This window comes from Triticum aestivum, chromosome 4B (genome assembly GCF_018294505.1).
Source record: "Triticum aestivum cultivar Chinese Spring chromosome 4B, IWGSC CS RefSeq v2.1, whole genome shotgun sequence".
Taxonomy (NCBI): Eukaryota; Viridiplantae; Streptophyta; class Magnoliopsida; order Poales; family Poaceae; genus Triticum; species Triticum aestivum.
Window position 1 is genome coordinate 45,297,595 of NC_057804.1, and position 18,974 is coordinate 45,316,568.

Sequence of the window (18,974 nt, forward strand, 5' to 3'; positions counted from 1 at the left end):
TTGTCGAGATCCGATGAATTGTGGGTTTATGATCAAGTTTATCTATGAGAAGTATTTGAATCTCCTCTGAATTATTTTATGTATGATTGATTATCTTTGCAAGTCTCTTCAAATTATCAGTTTGATTTTGGCCTACTAGATTGATCTTTCTTGCAATGGGAGAAGTGCTTAGCTTTGGGTTCAATCTTGCGGTGTCCTTTCCCAGTGACAACAGGGGCAGCAAGGCACGTATTGTATTGTTGCCATCGAGGATAAAAAGATGGAGTTTATATCATATTGCTTGAGTTTACCCCTCTACATCATGTCATTTTGCTTAATGTGTTACTTTGTTCTTATGAAACTAATACTCTAGATGCATGCAGGAGTCGGTCGATGTGTGAAGTAATAGTAGTAGATGCAGAATCGTTTCGATCTACTTGTTGTGGACGTGATGCCTATATACATGATCATGCCTAGATATTCTCATAACTATGCACTTTTCTATCAATTGCTCGACAGTAATTTATTCATCCACCGTAATACTTATGCTATCTTACGGGAAACAACTAATTTCCCGTCAGGAGGCGTCTTTGCCATCAGCTTTTCATCGGGCAGACGAAAAAGAGATGGTATGCCATCATCATCAGACGACAAAGAAAAACTAACGACAAAATATATTTTGCCGTCTGCGGAAAAAACTGTAGACGGCAAAGAGCTCACTTTGCCGTCTACAAGGACAAATACAGACATCAAAATATATGTGTCGTCTGCATTTTTTATTACAGACGACAAAGTACTTCTTTGCCATCTGTAATAAAAACGCAAACGGCAAAGTATCTTTGCCGTGTGTAACACTAAACGCAGACGGCAAAGGAAAGAACCACATCTCGCGGATCTATCTCCTGGATCGATGAGGTGGCATCATCTGCTCCACACGCTACCGGATCTCTCTCCCACGCCCCCACGCCCTCTCTCTCCCCACCCACGTTCTCTGCAACCGGCCCCACCGACCACGCACGCGCTATCGCTAGGATAGAAAAAGGGAAGTGTTTGGGGACGGTGCGCCGGCCGAAGCGCTCGGCCGGTCTCTTCCTTTTTTTCACGCGCGGGACACGCTGGCACGCGCGCGCTTAGTTGACCCAAACGTTTTTTTCTTTTTTTCTTTTTCTTTGCTTCTTCTTCCTTCCGCCTCCGCCTGATCCCATCTCTCCTCCTCCATTGTAGCGCGTGGAGCAGCTCGCCGTCGCCCATGGATGTAGAGGTTGCAGCCCCGCTCTCATTCCCACCTCCTTTTTCTTCCTTCTCCCTCTCTTCCCTCTTCCTCCTCCTCTCTTCCCCTTTTGTTGCAACCGGCGACAGGCAAAACGCCGAGAGGACCGAGGTGCCCGTGCTACAACCATGGCCACGGGGGAGGAGCTGCAACTGCGATACTGGGAGAGTTGCAAACGGCGTTTCCCCGTGCTACAACCATGGACACAAAAGCTACATCCAGTAGATAAAAAAGCTTCAACCAGACAACGAAATGCAGGAAAAGTTACAACCGTTTTGACAAAAAGCTTCAACCCGTAGATGAAAAAGCTTCAAACAGAGATTGAGAAAATCCTCCTCGACGACGACCACGGCGTCTCTCTGTGTGTTTTGTTGCAACTGCAGAGTAAAAAGCTGCAACCCTTTGTGAAAAAAGCTTCAAGCTCAGGTGAAAAAAGCTTCAATTGGCATGGTGGAAAGCTTCAATCCGCGAGAAAAGCTTCAACAGGCATAGAGAAAAGCTTCAACCGATGAGATAAAAAGCTTCAACCTAACTCGTCAATGGCAGCGAGCGGCGATGTTGAGAGCTGCATCGGCGACACGACAGTGCAACGACGATGGCGGCTGCTAGGTGTTGCAACGACAGGGGGTGCCGGTGTGCTTCAAGACAGCGCCATTTTTTGCTACAAGGGGGGCTTTCTGCTGGACCGGGGGGTGAGTATGGATGATGCGACAGCGACAGGGACGGCGATTGGCGGCGACGGAGAGCACATCCAGCAGCGTGGGACTAGGGGGGAGGTCCAGGTGAGGGGGCTAGTCGCCGGCGGCAGGAGCGGCTGGGGTGGGGGCGCGGTGAAGAAGAAGGAGAGAAAGAAGAAGTCAACGCGGGGAAAGAGGACGCGAGGAAACAGATCTGACGGCTCGAACTCGCGGATCGGGCGGCTGGGGCTTGACCGGCCCAACGATTGGGCCGGTGCGCCGGCGCAGATCGTTGCCCATAGAAAAAACACGCTCGATCCTCTGCCCCTGCTTCCCCTGCCACCGCACCACCACTTCACCAGCCACAGCAGCATCGCCGGACAACGCCGTCGCCGGCCTTCACGTGGCTCCGGCGGCCTCTGCTGGCCGCCCGCCTCCGCCGGCCTCCTCCCGGCCGCCCGCCTCCGCCGGCCTCCACCCTGCTCCGCACGCCGCCAACTTCAACCTCCTGCAGCCATCTGAGGTGGAGGTGCCGCCCGCTAGAGCCCGCGTCCATGCGCCCCAGCTCGCCTCCCGCCTCCGCCCGTGTGTGCCCACCTCTGCCCGTGCCGTCTACTGCTGGAGCCCGCCTCGTTTAGCCCATCGTTCATCGCAGGGAGGAGCGTTGGACGCCGTGGGTCGCTGCCGCTCATCCACATCGGCTGGATGACGCCGAGCGGTTGTCGACGGAGGGCGCCAGAGATGGTTTTTATAGATAAGGAAGCGATGTTGCTTTTTTCTATATAATTCAGCGATGTTGCTGAGCCCAATTGTCAACGGAATTGTTTTTCACCGTCAAAAAATTATATATATTGTGTCATGAGAACTGATTGTGGTATATTTGCTGTGTAAAACGACCTAAAGAATGCCAGGGAAAATGTTTGGATGTTTACTGGTCCTGTAAATTTTTTTATATTTAAAAAAGATATTTGCCGTCTATAAAGTAGATCAGCTGATGGCAAAGATTGTGTTTCGGCTGATAGCAAAGATGTTTCTTTGCCGTCTGTTACTGAGATTGGGTGACGGCAAAATATTCTTTGCCGACTTATCTTTGTGTCTGAGTTTGCTGTTTGCTTTCTGATGACAAAATCTTTGCCGTCTGGATTTAGGTCTTTGCCGTCTGTGATCCATAGACGGCAAATTACCTGTTTCCTGTAGTGTTGAGAGAAGCCACTAGTGAAATCTATGGTCTCTGGGTCTATTCTCTATCATATAAGTTTTCAAACTACTTTATTTTGCAATTTTTACTTTTCAATATATATCATAAAAATACCAAAAATATTTATCTTATCATATTATCTTTATCAGATCTCACTTTCGCAAGTGGCCTTGAAGGGATTGACAACTCCTTTATCGTGTTGGTTGTGAGGTTCTTTGTTTGTGTAGGTACGAGGGACTTGCGTGGAGTCTCCTACTGGATTGATACCTTGCTTCTCAAAAACTGAGGGAAATACTTACGCTACTTTGTTGCATCACCATTTCCTCTTTAAGGGAAAAACCAACGCATGCTCAAGAGGTAGCAACGGAGTCCCGCGCCGCCGACAAGCCAAGGGCTTGCTCCAGCCCAGCCCAATGTGCGTTCTGCTCAAGCCGGCTAGCCTTCAGCGGCTGCTCGAGGGCCTCCTCGAGGGCGGCTTGGTACTCCGCCTCCGCCTCCATTTCCCCCGGCTCTACCCGCGGGGGCGGTGGTGGAAACAGTGGCGGGTTGGCGTCGACGCCTAGCCGCCATTGCTCCTCGTGTTCGAGGGCAAACCAAGCCTCTCAGTTGGGAGAGTCGGCGACGTACTCGGGCATTTGCCGCTGCGCCAGCGTGAACTGCGCCCGACGCCTGCGCACCTCCTCGTCGTGCGCCCACTGGGTCCGTAGAACCGCCGACACTGGCCGGTGCGGATCCAGGTGCCAGTGGTGCGGCAGCGTGGCGTCGGGGTAGGGCAGCGGCTGCCTGTACTCCCAGTACCACCACGCTTGGTGCACAGAGATGTGCAAACGCCGATGACATGTGCGGACACGCACCGACGGCGGAGGAGGGGGAGGAGCACGGGAGGATGAGGCGCCGGGGTGCACTTGCCCTTACTAGTGCCGAAGAAGCCCATTGTTTGCTAGGATTTGATGGTGTCGCCCGCAAAGAAGCACAAGGGGGTGGTGGGGGGCAGATGTGAACGGAAGTGGATGAGACTGGCCCCCGTCGCAAGCTAAAAATGAACGCTTCCACTGGTTGACTATAGACCCACTGTGGTTAAAAATGGACACTTTCACTGGTTAACTATGGACCCGTTGTGGTTAAAAATGGACGCTTTCCACTGGTTAACTATGGACCCGTTGTGGTTAAAAGTGGACGCTTTCACTGGTTGACTATTGGACTCGCTGTCGGTGGTCGTCATAAATTAGACGACAGGCGATAGTAGGATGGCCGGAAATGGATCGGCGCAGACGCAATTTGGGTATGGGTAGGCGGAATTTTGCCAAAAATGGATCGGCAGAGACGCAATTTGGGTTTGGGTCGACACGTTGGGCCTTCACGCCCCATGAGGGTGTTGCTTGTTTCGCGGCTGTTCGAAGCACTAAGAGCGTGGCGGGGACAACTTCAGTGAGCGACGGTCTGGTTGATCCGCCGTTGGCGGCATTGTTTCCTTTCATGCTCTCTTTTTTCTTGGGGCGCGGTTGTGCCGTTGGCGCCCTAGCATTGGATCGGTTGTACCAGCAGTTGCTATAAGTTCAGCAGATCGAGCCATTGATGCGTGGAGCAAAACTGACCAACACCGTTCAATCAAATATCGTCCAGCGTTCGTCTAGGCTACTATCGTCCGCGTAGTAGTTTCGATATTAATATAGCGAGGCGCAAGGCTGTTTCAAGAGATATAGGCACAGCCATGTAAACATTTTGATTATTGACAAAACACAGAAATGTCGGCACAGCCGGATCCTTGGTAAAACATTTATTGTAGCGAATTTCTCCTCGTACACAAGCATGAAGGGCACAAGGAAAAAAAATCATCATAAAGGGCACGAGAAAAAAAATCATCACGCACATGTAAGCTTCTTCAAGAAGAAAAGAAGCTTACTAGTAATTTTACATCACAGCGAACTTCAGCAGCAGGCTAGCAGTAGGAACAGAAGCAGCCGGACACCTCATGGCATGGCAACCAAACAAAGCAAACTAAACACTGAACATCTACTACGATCCAAATTGTTGATCTCCACCTAGCGATCTAGCCATTTTATCAATCTCAGGTCGCGTGCTTGTCGTTCTTGAGATGGCGCGCCTTCTCCTTCTCCTTCACCTCCGATCCCTGCGACTTGTCATACTCTGCACACACGAAAACCCCGATCAATTCACCACTCGCACCATGCCACCATCACAGATCGAATTCTAAGATTGTTCAAAATACAGATATATTCAGAGCTAGCGACAGACAAATAGGTTACCAGGACGGTCGGGGTGCACTTCGGTCCCAGGGTTGAGCACCGGGTCGTTCTGGCCGTAGACCCCTCCGAACCCCTCCTCGTCGGACCTCGTCGAGTACCCCTCGCCGAACGAGTGGGTCATCACGTCTCTGCGCCACGCCAAGACACCAGACACCGTCAAGTTTCCGGCCATCTCTTCCGCATATTTCGAAAGAGAGGGGAGGAGAGCTTGGTGGAAAGTTAGTTACCCGTGAGCAGTAGTGGTCTTGTGCACGTCGTCGCCCTGCTGCTCCCCCGCCGGCGCGTGGGGCTTGTGCTGCTGCTGCTGCTTGCTCGGGTCCATGCCGACGCCCTGGTCGCCCGGCACCGGCGCGGCGGCGTTCGACGTCGCGGAGACGCTCCTCCTCCCTGCGTGCGCCGCGGCTGCGGGTGCCGCTAGTCCTCCTGCTGCGGCGCCGCCGCCTGTCTTCCCGCCGAACCGGCCGAGCGTGAAGCCGAGTGCTGTGCTGCCGCTGGTAGCGAGCCTGAGCGAGTACATGAGAGGATACAGCTCGTCTGAAGACGGCGGTGGCTTCAGAGCGTCCGGCTGGGGCAAGGTTATAAGCGGTCGCTGTGTTTGCGGTGGCGCGTCGCGAGAGCGGCACGTAGGGAGGTCGCCTCGAAGGACCGGAGGCTCGTGGCGCGCGCGCGTAGGCGCCGCTTACACGCGCCGCTCTGGGACGGGTGAAAAGTGTGGCTGTGCCACCGTGACTCGTTGCATGCGCAGAGCAAAGCAGGCAGGCAAAGGCCAAAGGATAGGGACGTGTGCGTCTTCCAAAGAAAAATGGATTGGGACGCGTTGCGCCCTCGGTGTTTCTCCTTGGGAGGTTTCAAGACGGTGACACGTCTCGATTTTGCTCGTCAAACAACGAATGTCACGGTTTTGCACCCTTTTCTACGAGGACGAGCAAGACCAGGTGTGAGTCTTGCATTTTTAGGCCTGTTTGATTCATAAGTTCTACTAATTTTTTAGTCCCAATTAAAAAGTCCCTAGTGCCTAAAAAGTTTCTATCTGTTTGGTTTCTGGGATTAAACATAGACTAAAAAATCATGTTACAACTAAAAGTCCTAAAAAGACTCTTTCTTAGGGTCTTCTTTCATAAGTCTAAAATGCCCAATTTAAGTCCCTATAAATTCTTCATCTAAACTCCTAATGTCTCAGTTGGTAGGTCGCGTTCCGGATTTTATTTTCGTCCCACCATTTTTGTCCGGTTTATTTTCGTCCTCAATCCCACCTCCCACTTCCCCGTACCAAAAAGAAAACCAACCAAATCTAAACTCCTAATGTCTCAGTTGGTAGGTCGCGTTTCGGATTTTATTTTCGTCCCATCATTTTCATCCGGTTTATTTTCGTCTTCAATCCCACCTCCCACTTCCCCGTACCAAAAAGAAAACCAACCAAAACCACGTAAAAATGGAGCGATGCCTCCAGTCCTCGCACGCCTCGCACTCGCATGCCTCAATGAAAAAAGACCAGCGAAAAAAGACCTACGAAAGAAAAAACAACGACAAAAAATCAGGCGACTCGCACGCACGAGCGAGGCCTATCCCGTCGCCACCGCCCGACGCCGCCAGCCCCGGCCTCCTCCCTGGCTCCCAGCGCCGCCCGCCCCCCATCTCCTCCTGCGATCCTGGCGTCGCCCCGCCCCACCTTCTCCCTCACTTCCGGCGCTACCTATCGATCCCCTCGACGACACAGAGCCGCCGTCCTCTCGTGCGATCTCGCAGCCGCATCCGCCAACGCCGATCCGGGCAGACGCGGCCGTCGTGGATCACGAGGATCCGGATGATGGGGGCGTGGAGATGGCCATGGATCTGTTACAACGACGACGGCGCCGGATCCGCACCCGCAACATCCGGATGGAGGCCGGCGACGAACCCTAGCCTAGCCGTCAGCATCGGGATCCAACCCCTTCTCTCGGTGTTGGGGCAAGGCGTATGGGGGTGCTTGTTGCGGCGGTGGACCTCGACCCGGCGACATCTGCAGCATCTCCCTCCCGTCGGGCTGCAGGACCTGTACGCCCAAGGTACGCCTCCTCCTTCCTTTCCCCTCCCTACCAAGACTGCAGCTTGCTGATGTGTCGATTAGTGGTAGTGATGGATCTAGGATGAGGATAAACTGGCGAATAATCCATCTTGAACTGGCCTGCATGTTTGGTTGAGCATATATACGCAGTGTGATTAAATCTCACTAGCAGTCTACACAACAGTTGATGGGAGTTTGAAAATAACAGCAACAACAGCTATCTAATCCTCCCGCCTAGCCTGCATGTGAGGAACGAATCAAGCCCTTGTGTCTGTCTCTCTCAATGTGTAAAGCAAGAGCAATCTCTCCCGCCTAGCCTAGGATACATCACCCGTCATGGATCAGCATCCCCAGGACGCCGCCGCCGCCGCCGTGGATCCACTGCCACGCACAGCTCGGGCCCAAGCTATGTGCGCCGTTTGTCTGGATGTCGATCGGGGGCGACGTGAGGAGGGACAAGGTAGAGAAAGGGGGTCAGGTTAGCGCCGCAGTAGAGGTGAGTGAAGGGGCCGGGGTTGCGTCGCCGCCGAGATGCGCAAGGGAATCAGAGCTGTGCAAAGCGGATTCATCAAAGCACTTCGCTCCCGCTGCCTTTGGCCTGATGCTTAGATGGATTGATGCGTAAGTTTGAATCCTTTCATTTTTCACTTCTCTAATGGGTGGCTGATGGCTTAATGCTTTGATGGATCGATGCATGCTAGAACTGGCTGATATGTGCGTGTGTGTGCATATTTTTTTCTTTTCATTTTTGCAGAGATTGGTTCAGTTTCTCTGTTTATGGATTTCTTCTTTCTTCTGTCTGTGTTTGTCACCCTGTTGCTGAATGATCTGGTGATTTTTTTTTCTTTGTGTGCAGGGATGTGATGTATGCACCTCATGGTACACATAGGGTTTTGATTTGCTTTCCTTGACTGCAGAAGATGTTATTATGATGAGCCAGGTCATGGTACACAGGCTAACTAAACAAGCTTCTGTTGTTTTATTGTTGGTCGTTCCCGTCCACTGCTGCCAACAGTCAATTTTCTGCAGGGTTTTTATTTCTTTCTCTTCCATCGAAAGCTCCTTTTTGCCACTGATTAATTAGTTGATGCATGTGGAGATTTTCGATACTAGGAGAACCAAGTTTAAACATGTGCAATTCCATCTATCTAGCATCAATTTCGGGTGAGGTTAGACTACAAGAAAGACTAGATATTAAGCTTGTTCATTCTATCTACACCTTTTGAATCTGAAGTGACTACTGTTGTAAATAATGCTACTTGAGTACCTGGTTGATTGGTTTTGTTTATTGTGGCATTGAGTAGCCTACTACATTAGTGGTGTCAGCTATATTTTGTAAGTTTGTTATCGATTCAATTTAGTTATTTGTGTGTGTGATTGAAAAATAATGGTTTACATATGAATTGCTACAGTTTTATATAATACTCTTTGATCTGTGCTGCTAGGTCTGCTACTGCGTGCATGACAACATGAGGTGTCGCAATCGGTGCGGTATGCTGGTGATAGATGTTCTCGATTGTGATGCCCAAGCCTGTCTGCCGCAATTGTGTGTTCGTTACTGCTGAGGTTAGAAAAAGCATACATCAATTTTTCTCCTGCAATTGTACGGTCGTTTCTGCTTTAGTTTAGAAAAACATAAAACTGAGTTATTTTTGCCTTTGGCAGACAGTCATCCTACTTCGTAGTAATCTGTGCCTTTCGTATTTGCATACTAATCACGAGCCTTTTCTTCATAATGCTAAATTTTGAATTGCTTTGGCTCTATAATTTGTTTGAACTGATCATTTAAGAATTTCAGATAAGCGCATCCAGATCTTTTGACCCTTCCACGAAAAGGTGTAACATGGTAAATTTGTCGCAACAAGCAGCATGGCATTCTTGATAGCTTTTCTCCCTATTATGACTTGCATCTTTCTACCTTGCCCCAAATTAAATTTGATTGGGACTGTTTGATTGAATGTCAAATAAAGATCAACTTTATCTCTGATCGATTCATGGAAATGGAAACTGAATAATATTCTGATTATTACTTGCATGCTATATTCACTGTTTTTGGTTTAACAACTTGCAAGTGTTTCTTTTAATCCGCAGAAAAAGGACTCACGGGTGGACATCTGCTATAAATTACCTAGGCCTGGTCATCTGCGTGAGTTGCATCTGTCATTTTTCTTCCCAGGTAGAACATTAGTTTTGATTAAAAACAAGGTAGAACATTAGTGTTCTCCACAGTTTGATGGGAACACTTTGACTTTCTGTAACCCCTAGATTTGGTATTTCCTGATGATTGCTTGCGGTTCTTCTTACTTTCTGGTATAAATAGAGAAAAATGAGGATATTGTAGTTATTTTAGAATGTTCAAGATTTAGGTGTCCATACTGTGCTAACTATGGTCTGAATTGTTTTGCGGAATCATGATGTCATGTCGTGATTACACAATTCCAAGCTGTGGTTCAGAAGCACACTTCGCTAAAATACACATAATGGTTTTTTTGGGTTTTCTTCTCACAATATATGTACGTAAATCATGTAATTTGCAACCTTGGTAAGTGCACCTCGAGCTGGTTGAAACATGCCTGTTCCAATCATGAACGGACATGAAGGCAGCCGGTGGGATTTACTATTGCGTCTCGACCTACTCGGAGCAGGTACGATGAATCCCTTGCACTCTCACTTCTCAACTTGATTTGGTGTGCCTTTTGTGTTGATTTTGGTGTGATTTACTTTTTTACTTGTAGGAGAGGCCAGGCTGTGGCAGCCGCGGTCGTGGCGTCGTGCATGTGGCATCGACGCAGGTGAGAATACATCCATGGCAGTCTCGTGGGCCGAGCGTCAAGGTGATGGTAGCCGACCCTCCACGCCCCCTCTAGGGATGGGAAGTGGCGGGCAGAGTACCTCCCCCGCGCATGTCAGGTTGCTGATCCACCCCTAATTCCATTATACACTGCTACATCTTATCTGTCATCTACTCACAACATTGCAAGATGTGGCATGTCCTAAGACGATGAGATTACAAAGATTGAGGTGACATAATCTAGCTGTGTCATGGGCAAGCCGGTTGGCAACATTGTGACATGACATCAGTCGTGTGCGTTAAAATCACGAACGACGGCGCTTGCTTTCATAACCTAATATACTTCTCCCACATGGAAATTAAACAAGTATGGTTGTTTATAACTGTATGCACTGGACATGTGTTCTCTCTCAGTAATGTGCATGTTTGCTCCATTACTCATTTACCCATTCTGATAATTTTTTCTCTGAGTTTTTAGTCCACAAACCAATGTTTAGTCTCTGGAAGAAAGTCAAGGTATTATGACGTGTGTGTGTGTCTATATATAAACCAAGAGATATATATGTCTCATATCCTATAGATTTTGGTCTGCCTTTTTCTTTGCTTACCGAGATGCACCTGATTAGTTTGTTTCACCTGTTTGATAAATAGTATTTTTCACAATATAATTTTATTTCACGGTGTCTACTCAACGAATTGCTTGTGAGTGTGTGTTTTCACAAATGGTGCAGAATAAACTCCCAACTAAATCGTTGGATATGTATATAATTTGCAGAGTTGCAAACACTTTCAATTTCAACTGTGTGGTGATCAGGACATTCTGTGTTGCTTGGACAACCGAGCTAAGACGGCGATGCCACCACCTACTTGTATCTGTACAGGACCTCCGGTGATTATTTCTGTGAGTGCATAAATATATATCCTCTGCTCTTCAAATGGTAGTGTTTGAGGTTTTCATTTCTCCCCCTTCCAGTTCTGCTGAGCACCTTCAATTCCCCTTTCCCCAGCTCGAAGGAATTGGCGCCTCCGTTAGTGACCCCGAGTAGTGATGCAATGATGTATTGTTTGATCTTCTCCAAAGATTTTCAAATAGTTATACTTTGATTCAGAGCTCGTTGTGTTTTACTGTATATGCAGTTTGTTCTTATGAATTTCTCCGAGTAGGTAGATCCTTTAGGGTTACTAACTTACTGTGAACAAATGTTTTGTCTTGTTCATGTAGTTTTCAAAAATGAAGAAGCTTGTCGTTCAACCGATGACAAAACACCTAGAGTACGTGCAAAAATTACTACTTCCTCATTTACAGCAAACTCATTGATACGACAAAGGCAAAATTTTGGGTGGCAAGGTATATGATTAGATCATGTGTAATCTTCTAGATGCATTTTTCTATTCTTCCATTGTGTTCTTTAGACATGCCTCTTTTTGTTATTTTACATCAGTTAACTGAAGTTCATATTATTCCTTTATCTGATTGTAGCTTCAAAGTTTGATTACAGCAGAGTCATTGATACAACATACACAGTTTGTGAATTTACCTACTACTACGAGTTACGTCATATAGCAATGTTTTCTTGCCTAGAAAAATATTACATGAAAGGCCTAATGTCTTGTGAATGTGTATAGTAGCTACGAGTAGGTGGTCAAACTGTACACCTTTAAAGCATGAATAAGGTGCTAACTTATGTGCTGCAGTTGCTTTGCATTGTTCAGATGCAATGTGTTTTCGCTCAGCGGGAGCACTTCTTCTGATTATTTATAATTTTTAGTTTGCTTCTTATAATTTTAAGACAATTTTTGCGACTTGGAATGTATAGCATCCCCCTTTTCTCACTGGAAATGACATGTAAGAACAAACCAGTTCCAGTTCTGGCATAGTTCTGATGGTTGAAGTGTATGTCTATATGATTTAGTATATGCATGGGAGTACCCGCTAAACGATGAAGCATATTGTGTCGTGTTAGCTCCATCTAGCTTTATTATCTTGAATTTTGTATCTAGCTTTTGTATGTTGTATTCCCTTTCACCGCGTCTACATACTTGATGAAGCTTTTTTCTGATTGCAAAGTATGTGCAAGTCAGTAGTGAACACTCTATATCGTTGTTCCAGAAAAGCAAGATTCAGCAATTTCCGCAACATTTCATGTCCGTTCCATGTAGTAGTTTTTGCGCAATTATATTGATTTCCTTTTACCTTCATATTTGCTTAGTTTTCTTATAGCAAACACAAAAAGCTTTGTGTCTTGAAGCATTGATAGAAGCGAACATAATTCATGATACAAGCCTAATACTCTGAAAATATTTTTACGGTTCACTATTCCTACGAGGGGAGTGAGTGGAGACAGCCATGAGTGGCTCAACATGTCGAGCAGCGGCCGCCTATGAGGGGAGTGAGTGGAGACGCGCAAATATGTGTGGTGGAGGGGCAACGGAAGCTTGAACGGAAGATTCGTCGCCAACATCGAAGAAATCTATGGCCTGATCGACCCTAAAGCTCCTGCATGGACGCGAAGGTGTGTCATTATTAAGAAGTCCAGTCTTTGGAAACTCAGCATGCTAGGAAATTCTCTCTCGACAATTTTGTATGTACTTGGGAGCATTCCTAATTTCTGTCAACACGAATGATATCTGGATTATTTATATAGCTACCATGCACTGAACAAATTGTTGGATTAATGTAACACTCCTGAATAGATTGGTGTGTGGGCCATGTCATTTCGTTTGGTTTACACTACCATAATCATTTTGTCAGTGTCTGATCTATTAATACTTATTTGAGAGAAAATGCTTCCAAAATGTTATCTTGACAGCAACATTGTAGCTATTTTTCTCCGGCATGTATGATAAGCATAGGTGTCAATTTTGGATACATGATAGATTGTTAGCTGTTTTGATTCCATATTTTAATGACTATTGAGAATTATGATGGGCTTGCATTAGAGGACTAGATTGTTGCAAATGGTTATGGTGTGAATCTGATTCATACTAAAGGGACTCTTGTGGTTGCAGGTGACCGGGGGCAGATTGCCGACATTTGCCACACTATGGGCAATCTATGTGATGATCTGCTCTCCGCAATCGGAATGAGCGGCAAGATCTCTTCGGGAATGGCTGATGAGGAAGAATTGACTGCGGGGGAATGGTGGATCTAGGTGGAGTTCGCTTTAGCCAGTGAGGGACGAGCTTTAGTTGTGTAGGGGAAGGGAAGCCACATGCATGAGTCAGACATAATAAATCGGCTCGAAAATGACTCTGTTAGTCCAGAATCTCGTCTTGGCCGACCCATATGGTGGTCTGACATTCGATCCGGTGTGAAAGTGCCTCACATAGTCATGTTTCATGGACTTCAGATGTGGGCCATATTCACTGTTCAAAAGAAGCATACATAGATTATTAGTGGCCTATGTGTGTTGGGCTGTAAATCCCGGGGCAACTTGATGGGAGGGATAACGAGCACACATGTGCTCCAACACATAATAGAGTGCATATAACATGGCTTTCTCACGACTTTATGCCACTAATAAGAAGTCCTTTCATTTTAGATCATGAGTTGATGAAATTTATTCCTCAATATATATGATAATTTAGGATGTAACCAAATTTCTCATTTTTGACTTTAAACAAATCGTACTACATTCTTAGATAAATGTGCTTTGAATAAACTATTTTTTATCATAGGCATATTTAAACAGTTGATCAAGTCTTCGGTCAGCATCACATGTTCATTCGATGGAATGTGACTATGTCACAATCTTGGTGCAAAAGTTTACTTTGAAAACTAATTGTATAGACAGATGTCACCCTGAATTCTTATCTCTCACACGGCGTTTGGTATCCTTTTATGGGGCACATATAAGTTATCTATTACTCCATCCGTTTTCAAATATTTGTCTTTCTTGACATTTCAAATGAACTATGACATACGGATGTATGTAGACATATTTTAGAGTGTAGATTGACTCGTTTTGTTTCATATGTAGGCACTTGTTGAAATCTCTAAAAAGACAAATATTTGGGAATGGAGGGAGTACAATCTATGAGATGGCCAACTGGAGAAGTCATGGGACGTGGGTGAATAAAACATGAAGAAGAAAGAATCGTGGGAGAGGGAGGGGGAGAGGAAGATGAGGAGATTCATTTATCTACCACATCACTAGCATGAAATATCTTCACATGTAAATAGTTCCCTATACATTTTTGTTAACGTATTTCTCGGTGTACATATACTTTGTTAGCCCGTGGCAACGCACGGGCATTGTACTAGTGTTTATTTAGATAGGACTAAAAAGAATTTTTTAAGTCTCTACATCAATAAGTCCATGTAAACAAACACCCCCTTAGTTTCAAAATGCTCTTCTGTCTCGCGCTGAAGCCAGCAAGCATATGAGGCCGGCCCACACACGGGGAAGCACATGCCTGTTTCCTGTTTCGTTTTCTTTTCATGTTTTTTTTCTTTTCTATTTATGTTTGTACTTTAAAATATTCTAAATACATATTACAAAAAACACTCTTAAAAAACACACAAGTATTGGACAAAATGTTGAATAAGTATTAAAAATTGTTGAACAAGAATTTGGAAAATGTTAGATAAGTATTTTTTTTTTTGGACAAGTGGTGGCGCCAGCGACGCCTTGTATTAATTTCAGGTACAGATTACAGAAAGGATTTGGCAGTCCTTAATACATAAGTTACCTAGCTTTGTAAGCGTAGGACAGTGACCTCCTGCATGTTCTACTTTACAACAAACAAATTTATTGCTCACGGGATGATCCTCTTTGTAGGAAAAAGCTGCACAATTGTGAGCTTTTACATTAAGTTTCCTAGGAATATGAAAAACCTGAGCTTGAATGTTCGCTGTTGCACCAAAAAAGTTTGCTAGGTGGCTTCTAATTTGCCAGTGCCCAGGGACTTGAAGAAGGTTCCTTGACGCCGCTGCCTGAGCTAGTGTCAGATTGTCCACTAAGAAAATAACTCCGCTGCTAGTATTTCCAAATATTGAATTAGTATTACAAATGTTGAACAAATATTTCAAAATGTTTAATAAGTATTAAAAATGATGAATAAGCATTTAAAAAAATATTGAATAAGTATTAAAAATGTTGAACGAGTGTTTAAATTTTTTTGAACAGGTATTCGGAAAATGTTGATGTGTATTAAAAATATTAAACAAGTATTTAGAAAATGTCAAATAAGCTATCGGACAACGTTAAATGTGTATAAAAAATGTTGATCACTTATTAAAAAATGTTTTTGAGATATACGAAAGTTTAGAATGAAAGCGGAAATAAACATAAGAAAAGGCAAAAGAAAAACAAGAAAAATGGAGAAGAAAAAAGGATAACGGAGAAGAAATTAGAAAACCAGAAAAAAAAACGAAAGTAAAGAAGAAAACAGAAAAATCCGATGTTTTCCCTCAAGTAGATCACATATGCTATCCTTACGTGAACCGATACGTTGCGCAGTGGCTAGAATCATGAGCTACCACTATGGTGACCTGGAGAGCTGTTTTGCGTCTCTATTTCTTCTCTTTTGTTACTACTAGTAAGTGTGCACGTGCTGCACGTATAATCATAGAAAGAAATTTTGTCAGTCATCCTTGAAAATTTGTTTTAAATAGCCGGCTATAGGCGATTTGGACGACTGCCCCTATTTGGCATAGCCCGCAATTTAAAACACTGGTTAGGACACAATTATTTCAAATCTTAACTTGTACTAAATATAACTTTTGCAGAAATAGTTTTTCCACGTGAGCACCATATCTCAATGGATTTGTCGACCGTACAGACTTAAGAAAAACACATTATATACCTTAGTCAATTTCATCCCACAAATTGACACTTAAGTACATAGACAACATCTGGTCATCGGCTTTGGATTGATATATACAACAAAATGCGAAAGTAAATTAGACATTTGAGCATGCATATTTCACCAATTATAGACACTCGAGCATATGAAATAACTCGCACGAGTTTGCAGGATAAAATCTATGAGATAGTCTGGAAGGTGTAATAATATAGACAAAAAGAATCCATGTGAGTTGCAGCCAAAATGTTGGTGAATATATTTATCATCTTGAGCGCACGTGTAGGTATCATTTTCTAGCTAGAAAAAAATATATCAAAACTTGCCAACAGAGTTGTGTCCATGTCGTTCTAGTTAGATATAATCCAAACTTGCCAATCAATTGTTATTTTCAAGCAAATCATGTACGTTCAATGCATACCTGAAGTAATGAACACAGATTTACAATTAAATCTTGTTGGACAGAATGCGCGCACCATAATACAATTCATGAAAGCATCAACACAAACTCTTATTGTGTTCTCCGATCCCATTTTTATGTACCTCGATATCACGACATCTTCATCTACATATTCACCTTGATCAACAATAGTCAACATGATTTTATTCAATAACCATGAGCCAATGTATTTTTACAACAAAAAACATAGAAGCAACTTTAATGGAACTGTATATATTGTATATACAACATGGGCAAGACACTGTTAACAAAAAATATATTTGCCTAGACAACAAGATTGGAGGATTTCGCATTAACTTAATTACCATAGTACTACCACAAGTAGTTCCTGAAAAAAAAAACACTACAGAATCAAACAATAATGTTTAGTTTGCAAAGAAGTGTCCATTGAATAGTCATGAAGAGTAGATTGCATCAACAATGCATAACATGAAATGCAGAATTACTAACATAATTAAACTCGGCAAGCAAGGCAAGGGTACAAGTTAACTCACAGTATGGGCATAGATCATATTGACTTCACCAATGTCTTATACACATTACGCTGACAAACATGGTCAATACAATGGCCATCTACCAAATATTTTGGGAATGGAAGTTAAACAGTACAGAAGCATATCAAGTCCGAACTGCTACCACAGACGATGAGTTGTTCCCAATTTCTACACGACAAGATATAGCAGCCATAGATCACCTCGGTTCACGCTCCCCGCAGCCATCCATTTTCTTATGTTCTGTAATTCTGCACGGGATGCAAAATTGCTGCTTAGCCTCCTCATCCATGTCATGAGTATCCTTTTATCCATTCTACACATGCTGCATAACAAAAATTGAGGCATCTACTGACAAAGATTATACATCAAAGAATGGTAGAAGAAAACAGTACATGGACTGTACGAAGTAGACATACAAAAAAAAAGTAAGGACAGTGATAAGATGTGCAACTGAACATGAAGAAAAAAGAGGAGTTGCTGCAGGTGGCTGTACATCCAGAGATATAGTACTGTATTTGCAAATGAACATGGAGAAAGAAGGCTTCAGGGCCGATGGAACTCACCTGCGATACCATTCTCGTCACCTTCGCAGTCACGTGGCCTCATGGTTGTCCACTCCGTTTCTCAGTTTGTGACTTTGTGTGGATCATCCTGGGCGTCCTTCGCGGCATGGGGCCTCGCGGGCATGCCCCAGGCTGCTGGCGGCCGAGCCAGCGATGCGGGGCGCGATGGCACTGTGCGGAGACCCGAGGACGCCCTACTTCCTGCCGCTCCACGGACTTCTGCTTCCCAGCGGTTGAGCGGCTTGACCTCTCGTTGGCCTCGCTGTTGGGTCACCCGCTGCTCTCCTCGGCCTCGCACGCTGCGGGGCCACTTGCCTCCTCCTCCTCCAATGACCTCTCGCTGAGGAGATTGCCGAGCATCCTTGCCGCGCGCCTCGCCGCGTGCCTCCCCATCGTGTCTGACACTCTGACTTCGCCGTCTACTGCCATGACCCCTCGACGGTCGCCAGCCTCGCGCCCTGCTAGCGGGCCACGTTCCACCGTGTCAACCTCCTCGGTGGCACGGATCTCGAGCCGCTGCTCCAGGCCTGCCCCGCGCTCACCGCGCTCGACCGCCGCTGCCAGGTTCACCGACCTCGGCCTCACCAGCGCCTCCAATGGCTTTCACTTTGCCGAGCTCGGGGCCATCGCGGTCGTGCCCGCTGCCTCCGGTGGCCATGGCATCCTGTAGTTTGGTAACGGAGCGAGATTAGTGAGGAGAGGGGGAGAAAACGAAGGAGGGCGCTGGGTGCGGTTGACCGGTTGAGCAGGTCGGCGGCGGCTTGCAGGAGCGCGGGCACCACCGGAGGCAGGGTCGACTCGGGGGGATCAAGGGGAAGTGCACAGAAGAGGAGAAGGGAGGAGCAGCGGCGCCGTTTTTCTGGATCTACGGAGAGAAAGAAGGATCGGGGAGGCACAATTCAGTTGCAATCGTCCCAAAAATTAGGGAGTTGCGAGCGGAATCGAAGACGCGGTTGTTTTCCTTGTGCGGGCGTGGGACGCCAGAGTTTTCGTCCGCCCTGAGTATGTTCTCTTGTTTAATAGTAATAATGTAGATGTAGAAATGTAGATATATATATGTGCTAAATGAGGCGGCCCGTTACTGCGGAGGCGGAGGCTTCAGCGAGAGCAAATTGTCGACTCGCTTAAAGCAAAAAAAATAGCCCCCCCCCCCTCCATTTCAGCAGGGTGGGCCCCTTCTTCCCGCTTTGCTCCTATCAATTTTTGACAACTGTACCAGACCACGTAAAACATACGTAACATCCCATGGATGTAGCATTGCTCCTATATTATGGATATCTAGAAGAACTTCTTCTTTTAGTTTTTAAAAAATGTTCACAGCCTATTGTAAAAATGTTTAGGGAATATATGTTTTTGGTATCGTTGTTTTCGAAGAATGTTTGGGACATTTTAAAACCTGTTCACACATTTTAAATTATGTTCATAA

At 45.7% G+C, this 18,974-nt stretch overlaps 2 protein-coding genes and 1 long non-coding RNA gene across 9 annotated transcripts; 1 reads left to right on the forward strand and 2 right to left on the reverse strand.

The window, feature by feature from the left end:
- Nucleotides 1-4,962: 4,962 nt before the first annotated feature.
- LOC123094384 (uncharacterized) lies at nt 4,963-5,949 on the reverse strand. The gene is made up of 3 exons (XM_044516401.1): nt 5,619-5,949; nt 5,392-5,519; nt 4,963-5,272 (listed from the first exon to the last, which is right to left on the reverse strand). Exons 1-3 carry the CDS (start codon nt 5,906-5,908, stop codon nt 5,193-5,195), a joined length of 498 nt encoding a protein of 165 aa, XP_044372336.1. The 5' UTR covers nt 5,909-5,949; the 3' UTR covers nt 4,963-5,192.
- A 909-nt stretch (nt 5,950-6,858) lies between these two features.
- LOC123090908 (uncharacterized) lies at nt 6,859-13,767 on the forward strand. Of its 7 annotated transcripts, none has more exons than XR_006442659.1 (8): nt 6,859-7,436; nt 8,292-8,381; nt 8,881-9,001; nt 9,234-10,080; nt 10,171-10,345; nt 11,002-11,127; nt 11,200-12,739; nt 13,236-13,767. XR_006442659.1 is itself a non-coding variant. In XM_044512263.1 (2 exons), exons 1-2 carry the CDS (start codon nt 6,872-6,874, stop codon nt 8,297-8,299), a joined length of 573 nt encoding a protein of 190 aa, XP_044368198.1. In that variant the 5' UTR covers nt 6,859-6,871; the 3' UTR covers nt 8,300-9,001. The 7 variants fall into 7 exon arrangements, 2 of the variants coding, with proteins under 2 accessions (XP_044368198.1, XP_044368197.1); XR_006442658.1 differs by having other exon boundaries at nt 9,527-10,080; XR_006442656.1 differs by having other exon boundaries at nt 8,881-10,080.
- Nucleotides 13,768-14,875: 1,108 nt separating this feature from the next.
- Nucleotides 14,876-18,551, reverse strand: LOC123090909 (uncharacterized). The gene is made up of 3 exons (XR_006442662.1): nt 17,549-18,551; nt 16,453-17,307; nt 14,876-15,202 (listed from the first exon to the last, which is right to left on the reverse strand). It is a non-coding gene; the product is annotated as an uncharacterized lncRNA (long non-coding RNA).
- Nucleotides 18,552-18,974: the final 423 nt, after the last annotated feature.